This window comes from Puma concolor, chromosome B3 (assembly GCF_028749965.1).
Source record: "Puma concolor isolate L17-30 chromosome B3, mPumCon1.1.hap2, whole genome shotgun sequence".
In the NCBI taxonomy this organism is placed as follows: domain Eukaryota; kingdom Metazoa; phylum Chordata; class Mammalia; order Carnivora; family Felidae; genus Puma; species Puma concolor.
This window is the reverse complement of record NC_141672.1, coordinates 13,541,932-13,560,326: the sequence shown is the minus strand read 5'-3', so window position 1 is coordinate 13,560,326 and position 18,395 is coordinate 13,541,932. Positions and strand designations below refer to the sequence as shown.

The 18,395-nt window shown below is 43.2% G+C and overlaps 1 protein-coding gene across 2 annotated transcripts in view; it reads right to left on the bottom strand.

Moving 5' to 3' along the window:
• Positions 1-18,395, bottom strand: part of CATSPERB (catsper channel auxiliary subunit beta) — a 108,447-nt gene that overhangs the window by 31,571 nt on the left and 58,481 nt on the right. For both annotated transcript variants that reach the window (XM_086708991.1, XM_086708992.1), the window contains exons 17-18: positions 12,801-12,955; positions 10,265-10,419 (exon numbers count right to left, since the gene is read on the bottom strand). In XM_086708991.1, the coding sequence (XP_086565117.1) occupies positions 10,265-10,419; positions 12,801-12,955 (310 nt within the window). The remainder of the gene's footprint in view (positions 1-10,264; positions 10,420-12,800; positions 12,956-18,395) is intronic.

Sequence of the window (18,395 nt, the reverse complement as noted above, 5' to 3'; positions counted from 1 at the left end):
TTATATCCTACGACTTGGTTGAATTCATGTATCATTCTAGCAATCTTTTTGGTGTAGTCTTTCAGATCAGAAGAACAAATATTGTTAAAATGTCTATACAACCAAAGCAGTCTACACATTCAATGCAACCTGTATCAAAATAACACCAGCATTTTTTCAGAGATAGAACAATCCTAAAATTTGTATGGAACCACAAAAGACTCCAAATAGCCAAACTAATGTTGAAAAAGAAAAGCAAAGTGAGAGTCATCACAATTCCAAACGTCAAGCTGTATTACAAAGCTGTAATCATCAAGAGTATGGTACTGGCCCAAAAACAGATACATAGATCAATGGAACAGAGTAGAGGACCGAGAAGTGGACCCACAACTGTATGGTCAACTCATCTTTGACAAAACAGGAAAGAATATCCAGTGGAAAAAAGACAGTCTCTTCAAAAAATGGTGTTGGGAAAACAGGACAGCGACATGCAGAAGAATGAAACTGTATCACTTTGGTACACCATATACAACATAAATTCAAAATGGTTGAAAGACCTAAATGTAAGACAGGAAACCATCAAAATCCTGGAGAAGAACACAGGCAGCAACTTCTTTGACCTCAGCCACAGCAACTTCTTACTATACACATCTCCGGAGGCAAAGGAAACAAAAGCAAAAATGAACTACTGGGACTTCATGAAGATAAAAACCATGTGCACAGAGAAGGCAACAATCAACAAAACTAAAAGGCAGACTACGGTACGGGAGAAAGTATTTGCAAATGACATATTGGATAAAGGGCTAGTATCCAAAATCTATAAAGAACTTACCAAACTCAACACCCACCCCCCCCACCCCCCCGCCAAATCCAGTTAAGAAATGGGCAGAAGACATGAATAGACACTTTTCCAAAGAAGACATCCAGGTGGCTAACACACACATGAAAAAAATGCTCAACATCACTCATTACCAGGGAAATACAAATCAAAACCACAACGAGATACCACCTCACACCAGGCGGAGTAGTTAAAATTAACAACTCAGGAAACAACAGATGTTGGCAAGGATGTGGAGAAAGGGGAACACTTTTGCACTGTTGATGGGAATGCAAACTGGTACAGCCACTCTGGAAAACAGTTTAGAGGTTTTCCTCAGAAAGTTAGAGATAGAACTACTCTATGACCCAGCAATTACACTACTAGGTATTTATCTAAAGGATACAAAAATACTGATGCAAAGGGATACAGGCACCCCAGTGTTTACAGCAGCATTATCAACAATAGCCAAATGATGGAAAGAGCCCAAATGTCCAAAAGCTGATGAATGGATAAAGAAGATATGATACAGATATAGATGTAGATACAGACACATAGATATAGATATATGGATACATATACAGTGAACTATTAGTCATCAAAAAGAATAAAATCTTGCCATTTGCAACAGCATGGATGGAGCTAGAGGGTATCATGCTAAATGAAACAAGTCCATCAGAGTGATTTCACTCGTACGTGGAACTTAAGAAACAAAACAGATGAACATATGGGAAGGGAAGGAAAAATAAAATAAGATAAAAACAGAGAGGGCGGCAAACCATAAGACACTCTTAACAGTAGAGACCCAACTGATGGTTGATGGAGGGAGGTGGGTGGGGAGATGGGCTAGATGGGTGATGGGCATTAAGGAGCACTTGTTGTGGTGAGCACTGGGTGTTGTATGTAAGCGATGAATCACTAAATTCTATTCCTGAAAACAATACTACACTGGATGTTAACTAACTTGAATTTAAATAAAATCTTGGAAGAAAAGAAACAAAGAATAAATGAAAGAAGCAAGGTGAAAAATGGTAAGCAAAAAATTAAAAATGCATATTTAAAAGGATTAATTGCTAACTCATCAAAATGTTTACAGTTGTGATCCTAATTTGCTTCTTCATGTTTATCTGACTCCTAAGAAATTTGCAAGGAGCAAGTACTTTACAGTCAAGGAAAAAAATCCATTTAAAAAATGTTAACTTGAAACATCCACATGCAAAAGAAAAAAAAAATCTAGACACAGACTTTACACTCTTCGCAAAAATTAACTTGAAATGGATCACAGACTTAAATATAAAATGCAAAACCATAGAACTCATACAAGGTTAACATAGGAGAAAAATCTACATGACCTTGGGTATGGGGATGACTTTTTAGATATAACACTGAAGTTATGATCCATGAAAGAAAACATTGATAAGCCATACTTTATTAAAATTAAAAACATCTGTTCTGTGAAAGACACTGTCAAGAGAATTAGAAGACAAACCACAGACCGGGGGAAAATATTGCAGAAGACACACCTGATAAAGGACTGTTACCCAAAATGAACTGTAGAGAAGGAAAAAAGCCTTTTTTTCTTTTTTTTTTTTTTTTCCTCTACCTCCCTAAATTCTGAACCTGAGGGCCTGGAAATTAAACTGACAAAAGACAGATTACAAGAAGAAAACAAATAGAGTTTATTTTTCTAATGTTTATTTATTTATCTATCTATTTATTTATTTAGAGAGGGATAGAAAGCAAGTGGGGGAGGGGCAGAGGGGGAGAGAGAGAGAGAGAGAGAGAGAGAGAGAGAGAGAGAGAGAGAGAGAATCCCAAGCAGGCTCTGCACTGTGAGCACGGACCCCGCCGAGGGGCTTCACAAACTGTGAGAGCATGACCTGAGCTGAAACCAAGAGTTGGATGCTCAACCAACTGAGCTACCTGGGCGTCCAACAAATAGAGTTTATTAACCTGTGTGTCATGTTTATACACTAGAGAAACTTCAGTGATGAGGAACTCAAAGGGGTGGTTAGAACCTGAGGCTTACAAAGCATTTTAACAAAGAACAGTAAATTCTCTGAAAAGTGACAAGGCAAGGGAAAAGCGGTTTAGGCTTTCAGGAGTGCCAAACTGAAAAGTAAATATGCCTCTGAGGGAAACTAAGGAAAGAGAAGTCTTGTTTAGTAAGATTGGTTATGTAGATTCCACTCTGGCCTCTGGGCTTAAAAGAGTCTCTGGAGATTAGGAATCATCTTGCCTTTCCTGGTGGGGAGGGAGAGGGCAGAGATTTTTTTTTCTTTGTGTGTTTGTGCGCACACGCACGAGCTTAATTGCTGCACTGTTTTTCTTTTTTCTTTTTGTAAGATGAGAATTCAGGAAAATGATAAAAATCTATGCTCTTCATTAGAAGACCAGAGGAGAAATAAAAGCTCTTTCATTTATCAGTTGTGTGATGCCTTGAAATGCCTATCCCTACGAGTCACAGTGTCCTTACGTGCATTTTATTAAAGGGGCAACTTGGGTTTTAAGTCAGAGTTTTTTTTTTTTTTCTTGTATCTGCTTCTTCTCAATTGTCTTCAGCTGAACAATCCTCACGCCAAACTGGAATATTTTGGGGTGGCACATTCTGATCTCCTACAATATAAAGAACTCTTAAAACTCAGTAATAAAAAAATCAACCCAATTTAAAAATGGGCAAATGAACTGAACAGACACCTCACCAAAGAAGATATACAGATGGCAGATAAGCATATGAAAAGATGCTCCACATCATACATAATCAGGAAATCCAAATTAAAACAATGATGAGATACCACCACACCTATTAGAATGGCCAATATACAAAACAGTGACAACACTGAATGCCTGCAACAACATGGAGCAACAGGAACTCTCATTCATCGCTGGGGGCAATGCCGAATGGTACTGACACTTTGGAAGACAGTTTGGCAGCTACTTATAAAACTAAACATATTCTTACCAAGTGATCCAGCAATCACATTTCTTGGTATTGATCCAAGTGAGTTGAAAACTTAAGCTCACACAAAAATCTAAACAAGGATGTTTATAAGAGCTTTTGTTCATAATTGCCAAAAACTTAGAAGCAACCAAGATGTCCTTCAGCAGGTGAGTGGATAAATAAACTGTGGTGCATCCAGACAATGCGATATTATTCACCACTAGGAAGAAATGAGCTCTCAAGGCACAGAAAGACACAAAGGAAAGTTAAATGCCTTTTACTAAGTGAAAGAAACCAACCAGAAAAGGCTGTATATTTTATGATTCCAACATACTGTAATGACTCCAACTGTATGACATTCTGGGAAAGACGAGACTATGAAGACAGAGAAGAGACCAGTGATTGCTAGGGGTTATCTGGGAGCGAGGGATGAATAGGCAGAGCACAGGGGATTTTTAAGGCAGTGAAACTCCTCTGTATGGTACTATAAGGTGGGTCCATGTCATACATTTGTCAAAACCCACAGAATATAGAACACTGAGAGTGAACCATAATATAAACTATGGACTTTGGGTGATGATGGTATGTCAATGTAGGTAATAAGTGTACCACCATAGTGCAAGACATTGACAGTGGGGAAGATTGTGTATGTGGGTACGGAGGGTGGATGTATGAGAACTCTGTACTTCCTGTTCAGTTTTGCTATGGACCCAAAACTTCTCTAAAGAGTAAAGTTTCTTAGGGGCTCCCATGTGGCTCAGTCGGTTGAGCTTCTGACTTCGGCTCAGGTCATGATCTCATGGTCTATAAGTTCGAGCCCCGCATTGGACTCTGTGCTGACAGCTCAGAGCCTGGATCCTGCTTCGGATTCTGTGTCTCCCTCTCTCTCTGCCCCATCCCCGCTCGTGCTCTGTCTCTCTCTGTCTTGAAAATAAATAAAACATTAAAAAAATTTAAAAAAAGAGGTTTCTTAATGAGAAAAAATGACCCTCGTTGCCTCTGAAGTCAATGACCAATGGCCAGGCAGACACCTTGACTACCAAAGCTGTTTCTCCCCTTCTCCACTCGAGTCTCTTTTACTCAAGTGTCTAGGGTTTGCTGTTGGGGGTAATTAAGCTCTACTGTTCTGGGAGAGGTAAGAAATCAGTGGTTTTTTTTTTTTTGGTTTTTTTTTTTTTTGAGAGAGAGAGAGAGAAAGGGAGGGAAGGAGTATGTGAGCAGGGGAGGGGGCAGAGTTAGAGAGAGAATCTTAAGCAGGCTCCATACTCAGAGCAGAACCCAATGTGGGGCTCGATCCCACAAACCTGTGAGATCATGACCTGAGCTGAAATCAAGAGTCAGACACACAATCAACTGAGTCACTCAGGCACCCCTAGTTATAAGACTTCTGATTTTGCTTTAGAGGAAGAAAGATCAATCCAACAAGAAAACAAAGGAAATAAAGCACAAAGTCATCACTCTCCATAAGTCCATTAGAGAACTAAGGTCACCAACTAACATGACCAACTAACATTAAATCCAGGGGAATAAGCCATTCCAAGGAGAGTCTGAACACAGGAAGAGACTTACCAAAAGAAGAGCTTGGGAGGGAGAGACCCAGTGTTGGACACAACACAAGCAAGTAAGAATTGGCTAAAATTGTTAAAAAAAAAAAAAAGAAAAGAAAAGGAAGCCCGAGTATATGCTTGCATTATGAGTTTGGAGAAGTTAGGGTACCTTTCAAAGGGGTGTCCCCTTTGAACTCACAAGTTACTTCCTTCCCATGGGCTTTCCCAGAGGCTCATGAGAAAGACAGGGGCAGGGCAATAGACCAGAGAGACCCCCTGGTGGTGGTCCAGGCAGCATGGAGGATGGGAGGAAACAGGCATCAAGCATCACCCACTTTCTTGAACTTTCTTTCATAGGAAGCAAAAACTTCAAGCCATGGGAAGCAAGATATTAACCACTTTTGCACACTGGCCTCCAAAGAAGTGATCAGTGCTGGGAGGGGTGGTTGGAGGGCGCTGGCACTGAAGCCCTGCTTCCCTCCCTCCTCCCCTCCCTCTGTCCCCCTATGTAGCAAAAGCTTGAAGCTACTGGGAGACAGGAAGCAAAAGCCATGGGGCACAGGCAAAGACACATCAGGATGAGAGAAGTATAAAATAATAGCGCTCGACCCATCATAGAGGGTCAGGAAGCTGTCTTGTGTCTATAGTTCTGGTAGAATTATCTAGGGGTGCCTGGGTGATACAGGTGGTCAAGCATCCAACTCTTGATTTCAGCTCAGGCCACTGTCTTAGCACCTTTTAGTGAAAAGACTAGACTGTTCTTTTTGCATTCTTATCCAGTGTCACATTGATTGTCCATAAAATGAATGTCTCTTGGGGCGCCTGGATGGCTCAGTTGGTTAAGCATCTGACTTTGGCTCAGTCTTGTGGTCTGTGAGTTCAAGCCCCACATCGGGCTCTGCACTGACAGCACAGAGCCTGCTTGGGATTCTGTGTCTCCCTCTCTCTCTGTCCCTCCCCTGCTTGCACATGCTCTTTCTCAAAAATAAACATTAAAAAAAAATTTTAAAGCATTATCTCACTGTGAGGAGAAGAGCCGGAAATTTCCACCCAAGATTGAATCTCAGACACCAGGCAGAATTTGGCTGCAAGAGGTAATTTCTATTAACAGATTATTGTTTTTTGGTGGTTTTTTCCCCCTCCCTTAATGGAACCTGACAAGGTGAACGTAACATTTAAATGCAAGGACGGGGCACCTGGGTGGCTCAGTTGGTTGGGCGTCCGACTTTGGCTCAGGTCATGATCTCGCGGTCCGTGGGTTCAAGCCCTGTGTCGGGCTCTGTGCTGACAGCTCAGAGCCTGGAGCCTGCTTTGAATTCTGTGTCTCCCTTTCTCTCTCTGCCCCTTCCTTACTCACTCTCTGTCTCTCAAAAATAAATAAACATTGAAAAAAAATTTTAAAGCAAGGACAAAGGCCAAGAAAAACCAGGAGGGGTTGTTACACAGAGTTTTAGTCACTGTGACAAAGGGAACATGAATACTCCAGTGAAGCAGAAGAGAGACAGAAACAGACTCCCTCACACAAGGACTCATCACATGTTGCAGGGTGGGGGGAGCCCACATCAGTGGGGGGAAAGAGTGACTTCTACAGATGGCTGGTTATATATATAAAAAAAGAAAGAAATCAGTTCCTACTTCACATGACACACATTGGTTCTAGATAGACTAAACACTTAAAAATGAAAAGCCAAACTAAGACTATTACACAAAAACACAGGAGAGTTGCCAAATAGATCGTGGTGTATTAATGTGAGTGAATTACAGATGCATCCATACCGAGGAATTTAAAAAGCATATCGCTGTATGGAAAAGCATATCGCTGTATGGAAAAGGCAAGTCACAGAAGAATAATACATTTAGCAAAACTAAATAGTATGTTTTGATGCATGGGTACATGTTAAAGCCATAAAGAAAAACATGTGTCAATGTTCACGCAGAAATCAAGATGATGCTGATCTCTGGGGGACCAGGCCTAGTGTTGGGGTGGGGAAGAAAGGAGACCTTCCCAGGGGGATTGCCCAAGGGGTGGAGGGAACCAGCAGGGTGGACAGGTGGAGTAGTGGCCTTGTCCCTTCCAAAGGACTCTGGAGGAGGGCCTCTCCATCAGGAGGGCCTCTTCCCCCTTTATTTCACCTGCTTTCTCTCCCCCGAACTCTGGAAGGGCTAGAAACCATAAGCTTCAAGGGAAGAAGATACTAGAAGCTGAAAAATAGTAAGAATGAGCAATACCCCACCTCCCCCAGCTCCCCAGTCCAGGTCAGGCCCAAACAGGGGCTGGGAAACAAATTTAAATTGGGTAAGAATTTGACCTCTCCTAAAACACTGGACAAGAAGAGAGTCACGTGATTCTTAGACTGCCTTAGACATTTTTAGACCAAGGAAATATTCACCTGCCCTCGAAGAGAAAAGCTATGGGACTTGCCTGATATTCATCTAGAGATAGAACGGAGGGAAGTCCACGGAGGGGCTTGAAGGACAGTAAGAGGAAAATTAAAGGTGGTCTCTCCAGCTTATGCAGTGAGCAAATTTCACATCTATCTATCCAGTTACTCACATAATTAGAAGACTTCAATGCCTCTCCTTCACCTGGAATGACATCTAACCCCCCAACCCCATCCCCGCGGGACTCAGAAGGCCCCACCCAACCTGGCTCCACGGTCTTGAATGACTTTTCTCCTCCTTTCACCACACTGAAGTCACTCTGGTTTTCCTTTGGTTTCTCAAACACACACCATGTTCCCATTGGCCTGGGGGCCTTCTACGTGTTGTCCTCTCAGTCTGGAAACTTCCCCCCACCCCTCTCTTCATCCGCATTCTTCTGTTCCCATCATAAGCATCACCGCCCCCGAGCAACCTTCCAACATCCTCCAATAAGGACTCAACCCTCAGGAAAACACTCTCTTGATGGCCCATGCTCTTCTGCTGTCAATGACGTGAGTTCAAGATGTGCGTGGGTTCGAATGTCGTCTTCACTGCTCTATGGTATCCAGAGTGCCTTGCACATAGTAGGTTTTAAGCAATTGTTTGTGGGAAAATGAATGAAGGGCTCACCCTGCTCCAGCCCCTGAATACCTAGAATCTGCCTTGACCGATTGCTAACTTTGGAACCTTGGGTCCCAAATCCTTGACCAGTCCAGCTGAAGTTTGGCTTTCTTCTAGTTCTCTGATCCTGGCTCTTTTCTCGCATTTCCTGTCTTGGAGATGCCCATTCCCTCGTTTCCGCACCAGTAGAGCAAAGTTAGAATCTGACCCCAGAATGTGCTGTTCTGATTTTTAAATACAGGCACCTTCACTTTTCCAGAGTTCACCTTGCACCGCTCCACTTTTAGGAAAGACCAACATTAGCCCTTGTTTTCCCTAACTGAAAGAAATCCCAAGAGGATGCCCACTTCCACGAGAAGAGGCAAAAAGTGAAAACAGAATCCAGCTTTGGTTTTGCAGTGAGCTGAGCCCTCATAGGGGCAGCGCACATGCCCAGCAGAAAGAAGGTCCCGCCGAACTCCTCCCCCTCGAACCGCACGCAGCATTCTCTGCACCAAGATGCCAGAGGGTTGACCTGTGTGAGCAGCTGTGGTTTATCTCCATTCATTTTGTGCATCCGTTAGCAAGATATGTCGTAAGGCATCAGAAAAAGCCTAACGGAGGTTATTTTTGGGGTCTGGGAATGCTCAGAAATTTTTCCATAAAAATTAAGGGTAATTGCGTCTTTACGCCAGTTTGGCTTCCAAAAAGTTTCACAGGAACACTCTACTTTTGGATAGTGAGGGGAAACTTGTATTTGGATCCTTAAGAGGATCATATGCTTTTTTAAATTACTAGGATGTAAAACACTAATATTAACATTGAGATTATATTAATCATATGTCAGTCTTTTAAAAAGTGATTCTGTATGTTTTCTACAAGGACGTGCCTATGTACACTAAGTGGTGGGCACCTGGGTGGCTCAGCTGGTTAAGCGTCCGACTTCAGCTCAGGTCATGATCTCGCAGCCCATGAGTTTGAGCCCCGCGTCGGGCTCTGTGCGGACAGCTCAGAGCCTGGAGCCTGCTTCAGATTCTGCGTCTCCCTCTCCTCTCTGCCCCTCCCCTGCTCATGCTCTTGCATGCTCTCTCTCTCTAAACACACACACATGCACACACACACACACACACACACACACACACACACACTAAAAAAAAAAAAAAAGACTAAGTGGCTTGGAAATGTCACACACACAAAATCCCAGGTACTTTTCTTTGACACAGAAAGTTCTACCATCCTTGTGTGGGATAGGGGGACTGCTACCAGCATTTGTTCCATCCTATCCAATTTCAGTCTTTACCTCCATCTCTGTGTGAGCTGCCCCACGGCACATGAAGTTGTTGGCTACACGACAAGGTGCAAACCGATATCCCGATACAAATATAGTAAACAGATTTCAATCTGGTGGAGACACCTGTTTGGAGTAGGGTGAGTTTCTTCTGGTCATCTGAAATTGTTCCTTTTCTGGTTGTTAGATTTTGGGGGTTGTAAAATTCATAGTGGTCTTCAAAGACGGTTTTTAGCCCTAAAGGCAGCTTTAAAGGTCCTGGGCTCTTGCTGTTATCTTAGAAGTAAGCGTGGCTAAGAATACCACATACCCTGCCGTGCGGAATTTTGTGCAAGATGACCTTCGCTTTGCTAGATGTGTTTGTCCTTAGTACATGTGAGAAATGCCAGGTAAGTGAGCAGTATAGACAAGCAGTATCCAGTGTAGCCCAGGACATCGTTGATTACTCGAAGACGAAATCTTTGATACTGAAGGTGCTGACGTGATCAATCCTGTGTTTCTGAACTCGGGGCCTCAGTCAAGGCACCTTGGAATCTACCAACGTATGTGGGCTCCTGAGGTATCGGAAAAAGATACACTCTATCTGGTACAGCTAAGAACACGACTCAAAAAATTTAGCGTTTAGAAACCAGTGTGAAATCTAAATACGTGTGAGGCAAATCAGTCCCTACCTGGAGTGTATCACTTTTCCCAAGTGGATGTTGCTGAATTTCTTGGTGTATCTACTTTCCTGAGGTTCGTTTGTGGGGACGTACGCAAAAAAAACCACTTCTTTTAAAGTGATAAACTGTGGCGCGAGTGCAGTTTCGAAGCCCATGTCAGGAGGCTGGAGTAGGAAAAAAAGAAAACAGTGCGTCTAAACTACTTTATACTTCAATTAGGGCAAAATGCAAATATGAGATTTGTTTCCAGTTCAGGTCAAAACAGGACCGTTTTTGTTCATCAGTAGGAGTAATATTTCAACATGTTCTGTTTGAATATCCACGCGTGTGTGAGGGATAATATCTTCTCCTGGTGCGGAGGCAAATTCTGGGGAGTAAGATTCAGTTTGGGATTCCTGTGACCTTGGCAGGAGCTGGAGTGGAAGAATGCACCGAGGCATGTCTTCCATTGTGTGTGAGGGGTCTGGAGGGGCAGATTTTGGAGCTCGGTTCTTACTGGAGTTGTTTTTTGTTTTTGTTTTGTTTTTTTACAGGAGGGGGCTGTGGCATACGGCTCCTCACTTGAAAGACGCTGCTCCCACCGCTGCATGCCAGTGACCCCACGGCTGACCCCACAACCCCCCCTCTCCTGGGCTATAGCCTTTCTCATTTCTTCTGTTTCACAAGCCTTTCCCTATAGTCCACGCCAGCACCGCTGCCCCAATTTCTGACCCGTAGTGTCTTTCCAACACACTCTACTCTGATCCTGATCCTGTCCAGCTTGGGGAACTTTGAGGACCATCTCGAAGGGGGTGTTGTGGTTTGACCTCGTTGTTATGACATGGGGAGTGGGGGTGGTAGGTAGTGCAGACTGGTTGGGGGTGCGGCCATTCAACAGTGCCTCCAAGACCCATTTTCTGTCATGTCTTGTCCCCCTAGTGTCTTAAACTCGGGAACCCACTGAAGAGGGGAGAGAGTGGGAAACAGACACCAGGAGAATAGACATGAGACAGAATCAGTGTCTTAAGGGCTCTCAAAAGGCTGAGAGTGCTTTAGAGTTCCAAACACCAAGGGGTGCCTGGGTGGCTCAGTCAGTTAAGCATCTGACTTTGGCTCAGGTCATCCTGAAGTTTGTGAGTTCAAGCCCTACATCAGGTTCTGTCCTGATGGCTCGGAGCCTGGAGCCTGCTTCACATTCTGTGTCTCCCTCTCTCTCTGTCTTCCCCTCCCCAACTCTCTCTCAAAAAAAACAAATAAAGATTAAAAACAATTTTAGAATTCCTAATGCCATTCTAGCCTGGGAGTGACAAGACCACCCTATGAAAAGTGTGTACAAGTTCAATGAAAGGCAACACGCGGGGTCTGGGACCTGCTGTCTGGGTAGATGTCAGTGGTGTGTGTGATTTGGGGTAGATTATTCAGCCTTGCTCTGCCTCATTTTCCTCATCAGTAAAATGAGGATAAGTAGCTGTTACAAAGATTTAAGAGAGCAGAGCAGTGCTCGGGACATAGAGCCACGAAAAAGCCAGTGGTGATTTTTATCCCGGGAGGATGCACGCACAGCTTGTCTGGGGGAGAGAGGTGAGTTAAAAAAAAAAAAAAGAAACCTATTTATTGGCTTTTGATTTTAAGAATGTAAACTTTCACATAAGAGAACTAAGACATTTCCTACAAATTGTGAAGTTAGTGAAAAATTGTGGAATCTGCTTTTTTGGCAAGTTCCACCCTCCCCTCATGTCATTTGATTTGTGTCTATGCAGAGCCCACACGGCAGACTGGCAACTACACAGAAAGTCATATGGCGGCATTTTACAGTCACAAGGAAGTTCCCGCCGCCCTCTCTAGGAATATCTCGGACAGGGAAAGCAAAGACAACAACCTTTCGGCCCCAGTCTTGGCCTGGTAGTTTGCAGTGATCTGTTGAAACTAGAGTCGGCCTTTATTCCATTTCCTTTAGGCCGAAGGGAAGGTTTTGTTAAGCCCCAGTGAACACAAAAACCTTGTTCTTTGCTGATACACTCAGGAAAGTTCATTTCATGACCGTGTGCCCAGTGATGAGTTCTTAGGCACATGCACCATCACAAGTGGCACATTATACATTAAAATTATTAGAACAACTCTTTGCACTGTCACCTGTGAGGAAGTCCTATATAAGCATCAGAAAAGGAAAAAAAAATGAAGGGGCAGGGTTAATATGAAAGAGGAAAGGTAAACCACTGGGAAAAACGGAACTCATATTTCTTGCGAGGTAGAAAACCAAACCTATCGTGACCCTGGGTTGGAAGTAATAGGTCTAAGTAATAAGCTTAGAATATCTGGTCATGTTGCTCTGAAGATAGTCTGGGTGGAGTTAAATCTATATAACCCTGAAAGGGACTGGGAAGAAGGGTTTGGAGATGTTCTCTGCTATCCGGAGGCTTTTCCTGTAGTCTAACGGAGCAAAGTGCATTAATACGAGTTTGTCCCAAGGAAAATACCTTCCTGTTTTCCCACAATTCTGTGTGTGGAATGTGGTATATGTATTCTTAAAGCAAGGTGAACAGTTTCAATGCATTATATCACTAACCTGTCCAAAAATACCTTTAGAATTTCCAAAGGCTGCAAATGACCCACCAGCTTCAAAATGGTCTGGAGTCAGTTTATGTATGAAACCCATGTGGTCATAGTATAATGTGAAGATATTGTCATTAATAGATCCGATTTTACTATATCTTCTTAATCCTACGAGGAAAGAAACAGAAGTCTCTTGATGTCGATATAATACAACTGGAGACGTTTTAATACCATACCTTGTAAAAAACAAACAAAAAAAAACCCCCAAAAACTAAAAAACCCTTCACTTAAACTAAGGGGTGGAAGTAAGGCTTTGAGACTCCACAATTAGTAAAATACATGTTGGTCTTGGTTAAGTCCCTCAAAAGTCCTTTCGGGGCTCCATTTCATTACAGAACTTGTTCCCCGAAGTAGGTGAAGGCCAGAGTGAGGGTCACAGGAGAGATCTGGAGAAAGAGAAGTGAGCTCCCCCTGGTGGTGGTTCCTCTTCCTGATGCCAGGAGAATTCTCTGCAGAGACCCCGGAGTCATTAGCTATCCTGCGATGAATAGGTTGAACCAAATGTGGTGTCCTGTGTTTCTCTTGTGCCTTTAGAGAAACATGATGGGCAGTCCTGGCAGTAATCTGGTAGTAGCAAAGCATTCACCTAACCGAACGGACACTGGTCCAGAGAGAGAGAGAGAGAGAGAGCTGCCTCCCACAATCCCTGAATGTTGGCGTGCCCCAGGGCTCAATTTTTAGATCTCTTCTCTATCTCTGGAGATCTCACCCAGTTTTAGGATTTTAAATCCTTTTTTTTTTTTTTTTTTTAAGTAGGCTTCACACCCAGCACATAGCCCAACACGGGACGTAGAACTTGAGATCAAGACCTGAGCCGAGAGCAAGAGTGGGACACTTAATTGACCGAGCCACCCAGGTGCCACTAAATCCATCTTTTTGCAGATGATTCCCAAAAGTAAACCTCTTATCCCATTCTCTTCCCTGAACTCCAGGTTTGTATATCTGGCCGCCTACCGACCGTTCCAGATCCATGGCGGTCAGGCATCTCAAACCAAACTCATGCCAGACTGGACTCCCGACCCCCAGGCGAACTCCTCCACCCTCAGCCTTCCTCCTCTCCATAACACCAACTGCAGTTCTCCTTTTGCTCAATCCGAAACCGTGGTGTCATTCTTTCTTTCTTTTTTTTTTTTTTTTGTTTTAACGTGTATTTATTATTGAGAGACACAGAGAGACAGAGTGTGAGCAGGGGAGGGGCAGAGAGAGAGGGAGACACAGAATCCGAAGCAGGCTCCAGGCTCTGAGCTGTCAGCACAGAGCCCGATGCGGGGCTCAAACCCACAAACCATGAGATCGTGACCTGAGCCGAAGTCGGACGCTTAATCAACTGAGCCACCCAGGCACCTCCCGTGGTGTCATTCTTAATTCTCCTCTCCCTCTCACAGCCTGTATCGAGGCCATCAGCAAATCCTACTGACTCTAGCCTCAAGATGCATATAGAAGCCAACCTTTTCTCGCCAATTCCACCTCTGTCGCCCCGCACAAGTGGATATGATATGGGTAGAGGTTTACTGAGGAATTAGCTCATACAATTTTGGAGGCTGAGAACTGCTGTGATCGGCTGTAAGCTAGAGAAGCAAGAGCCTGAGAACCAGAGGATCAGATGGCATAACTCCCAGTCAGAGGACAAAGACATGGGGACTGAAAACCAGGGAGGCCCCTAGTTTAAGTCCCAGGCCAAGGACAGGAGAAGGCTTACGTCCCAGTTCACAGGCAGGCAGGAAGCAAAGGAGGGGATTCCATTTTCCTTCACCCTTTCGTTCCACTCAGGCCTGCAATGGATCGGATGAGGCCCACCCACCCACACTGGGTAGGACAGTCTGCTTTATAGAGCCTGCTGGTTCAAATGCTAACCTCCTCGAGAAACACCCTCACAGTCACATTCAGACATAGTTTAATCTGGGCACTCCTTGGGGTGCCTGGGTGGCTTAGTTGGTTAAATGTCCGACTTCAGCTCAGGTCATGATCTCACAGTTGGGGAGTTCAAGTCCCGCTTCAGGCTCTGTGCTGACAGCTCAGAGCCTGGAGCCTGCTTTGGATGCTGTGTCTCCTCTCTCTCTCTGTCTCTCTGTCTCTCTCTCTCTCAAAAATAAAGAATTTAAAAAATAATTAAAAAAAATATGAGCACCCCTTAGCCCAGTCAAGTTGACACAAAATTAAATATTACAGTTGCTAAGGTTCACTAGGCCATATTTCATCTATAAACATCAGATACACTTTCTTCACATTTTAACATTTTGATTGAGATCACTTTCGTAATTGCCGTGTCTTACAATCATTTCCCACCAGGTGGCACTCAAAGTACAGTGGTCATCTGACCACACAGGCATGTACTTTGTGCCAGCTTTTTATATTGCCCATCACTTCAAGTTTCCTGAAACACTGGTATAATATTGTTGAATTTTACCGATGCTTAAGATGCCTTCAATAATATTACATTACAATTTGGCACTGAAACAAAATTGTTATGGGCGCAGTAAGAGAAGAAAACAAAGCAGGGTATATATTTATCAGTAAGCGACACTGGAAGAATCACCACAATGTCACATTTTCTTGTACGACACCAAGTGTTTTATAGAGCCTAAGAAAGAAAGAATCCGGGGCACCTGGGTGGCTCAGTCGGTTAAGCCTCCGACTTTGGCTCAGGTCATGACCTCGCGGTCCATGCGTTTGAGCCCCGCATCCGGTGCTGGAGTGTTGAACCTGCTCCGGATTCTGTGTCTCCCTCTCTGCCCCTCCCCCACTTGGACTCTGTCTCTGTCTCTCTCAAAACATTAAAGAAATTCTTTAAAAAAAAAAAAAAGGAAGGAAGAATCCTACAGGAGATGACATTACATTATCTTTCGCTAGTGAAATACCACTCAAAACGATTACCCTATCACATACCAAGTAAGGCAATAACGTCACAGTAATCCAAGCATCACTCAGGAACACTGTTAAAACAGGGTGTTAAGGTTTAATTGGAAGTTTTTCTTTGTGGTAACAGAACAAAGTCGTCTTATGATTGATGAACCCCAGCTTTGACTCAACATAGGTTTTACAACATTCTTCTGTTGGCTTTGCATGTGAATTACTGGTGAAGTTAGTTGGCTCCAAATTCTTAGGTAATATTATTTTTCTCTGAAAGTTCTGTAGAAGAATATGTGCCTTTCAGCGTGGCAGCAGAAAAAAATCCAAGGCTGACTTGATTTTTCTGTGCCTTTAAAGTTGATTTACATTTTCTATTTCAAATAATTCAGAAGTGTTTCGCTTTTAGTTAAAAAAAAAATCTTATTGTCACTTTTGGTTTCCTGTATTGTTTTCTATTTTCAGTATTTATTCATTCACCCATCTGTCCACTCGTATCGGAGGGGATGTGCCAGGAACTGTAGATATAGAGAAACAGAGACACCGCCTCCGTTCTTCACTGGAAATTCCTACAACTTTGTTTCTCAAGCATCTGTATTTATTATTTTAGATTATTTCCACTTATTTTTTTTAATTCCATGTAGACATGTTTCTTTATTTTATTTATTTATTTATTTATTTATTTATTTATTTATATTTTTTAAAATTTACATCCAAATGAGTTAGCATCTAGTGCAACAATGATTTCAGGACTAGATTCCTTAGTGCCCCTTCCCCACTTAGCCCATCCCTCCTCCCACAACCCCTCCAGTAACCCTCAGTTTGTTCTCCGTATTTTTGAGTCTTTTCTGTTTTGTCCCCCTCCCTGTTTTCATAGTATTTTTGTTTCCTTTCCCTTATGTTCATCTGTTTTGTCTCTTAAAGTCCTCATGTGAGTGAGGTCATATGATTTTTGTCTTTCTCTGACTAATTTCATTTATCATAATACCCACCAGCTCCCTCCACGTAGTTGCAAATGGCAAGACTTCTTTCTTTTTGATTGCCGAGTAATACTCCGTTGTATATATACCACACCTTTTTTAACCATTCATCCACCGATGGACATTTGGGCTCTTTCCATACTTTGGCTATTGTTGATAGTGCTGCTATAAACATGGGGGTGCATGTGTCCCTTCGAAACAGCACACCTGTATCCCGTGGATAAATGCCTAGTAGTGCAATTGCTGAGTCGTAGGGTAGTTCTATTTTTAGTTTTTTGAGGAACCTCCATACTGTTTTCCAGAGTGGCTGCACCAGCTTGCATTCCCAAGACATGTTTCTTTAGTTTCTATCTATATTTTGTCATAGTTCATCATTTATATTGACAATTTAGTTCCATTTCCTTAGGTGTTATTTTTACTGCTTGCAAAGTAATCTTATTTAGCCTATTTCAATTTTTATTTCATAATATGCGCTGTTGATTCTCTGTTTGCCTTTTCCTCCAGATACATCCTTAGACTTCCTCTTCCCTGTTTGCTACACTGGAAGGCTGACCTCCACGAACTGCAATACTTGTGCTCTGTTTCCAGAAGGCTTCTGATTGGGTTTGGCACTAGCAGGAGAGAAGAACAAGGGAAGGAGAGAAAAGTCTAGGTAGTTTTTCCCTGCCTTTCTCCCTACTTCAGTGATACAGTTCTGGCAGTAGCTTTGAGCCTCCAACACTATTCCTCTTATAGGACAGCCCCTCTTCCATCCCAGCTTTGACTGGGCTTGGGTGATGCTATTACCTATCTACTATCTATCTGTCTATTTATCATCTATTTATTTGCATTACCTCTGTTTTAAAATGTTTATTTAAATGTTTATTTATTTTTGAGAGAGAGAGAAATAGCGTGAGTGGGGGAGGGGCAGAGAGAGTGGGAGACACAGAATCCGAAGCAGGCTCCAGGCTCTGAGCTGTCAGCATGTAGCCTGACATGGGGCTCAAACTCACCAGTTGTGAGATCATGACCTGAGTTGAAGTCGGATGCTTCACCAACTGAGCCATCCAGGCGCCCCAAAATGTTTGTTTATTTTGAGAGAGAGAGGGAGAGAGAGAGCGAGTGTGCACACACACACGCAGGTCGGGGAGGGGCAGAGAGAGAGGGAGAGAGAGAATCCCAAGCAGGTTCCCCGATGTCAGTGCAGAGTCCACTGTGGGGCTCAATCTTATGACATGAGTTGAAATCAAGAGTCGGATGCTTAACAGGCGCCCCTATTTGCATTACCTCTTAAATCCAAGGACTGTAATGGTTTTCTCCCATTGCTAGTCTCTGGGTACTTCAGTGTCATTGTTGGTTCCTTTAGCTCTGTCCACTGCTCTGAAAATCGTCTCCTTATAAAGGCTCTTCAGGTGAAACACTCGAGTGGAATTATATTTGCTGCCAGGACTAGAAGTGGCACAGTATTTTTACTAAAAATGTCCATGGAAAATAGAATATCCAGGCTGGATTCTGGGACGGAGTCGCTCACATATTCAAGGAATGCACAGATGACCTCTATGCCTAGTAGTTATTGTGACGCTGGCAATCCACAGCAAGCGAGGGCATCACAGTTACTCAAAGTATTACTGTAGTGGCAGGGGATGGCGTGTCTGTGGACGGCTGCACTTTAAATGATCAAATGCGGTTGCTGTACCTAACAACGATGACAACTACGAAGATTTTTTCAAAGATTTTCACGA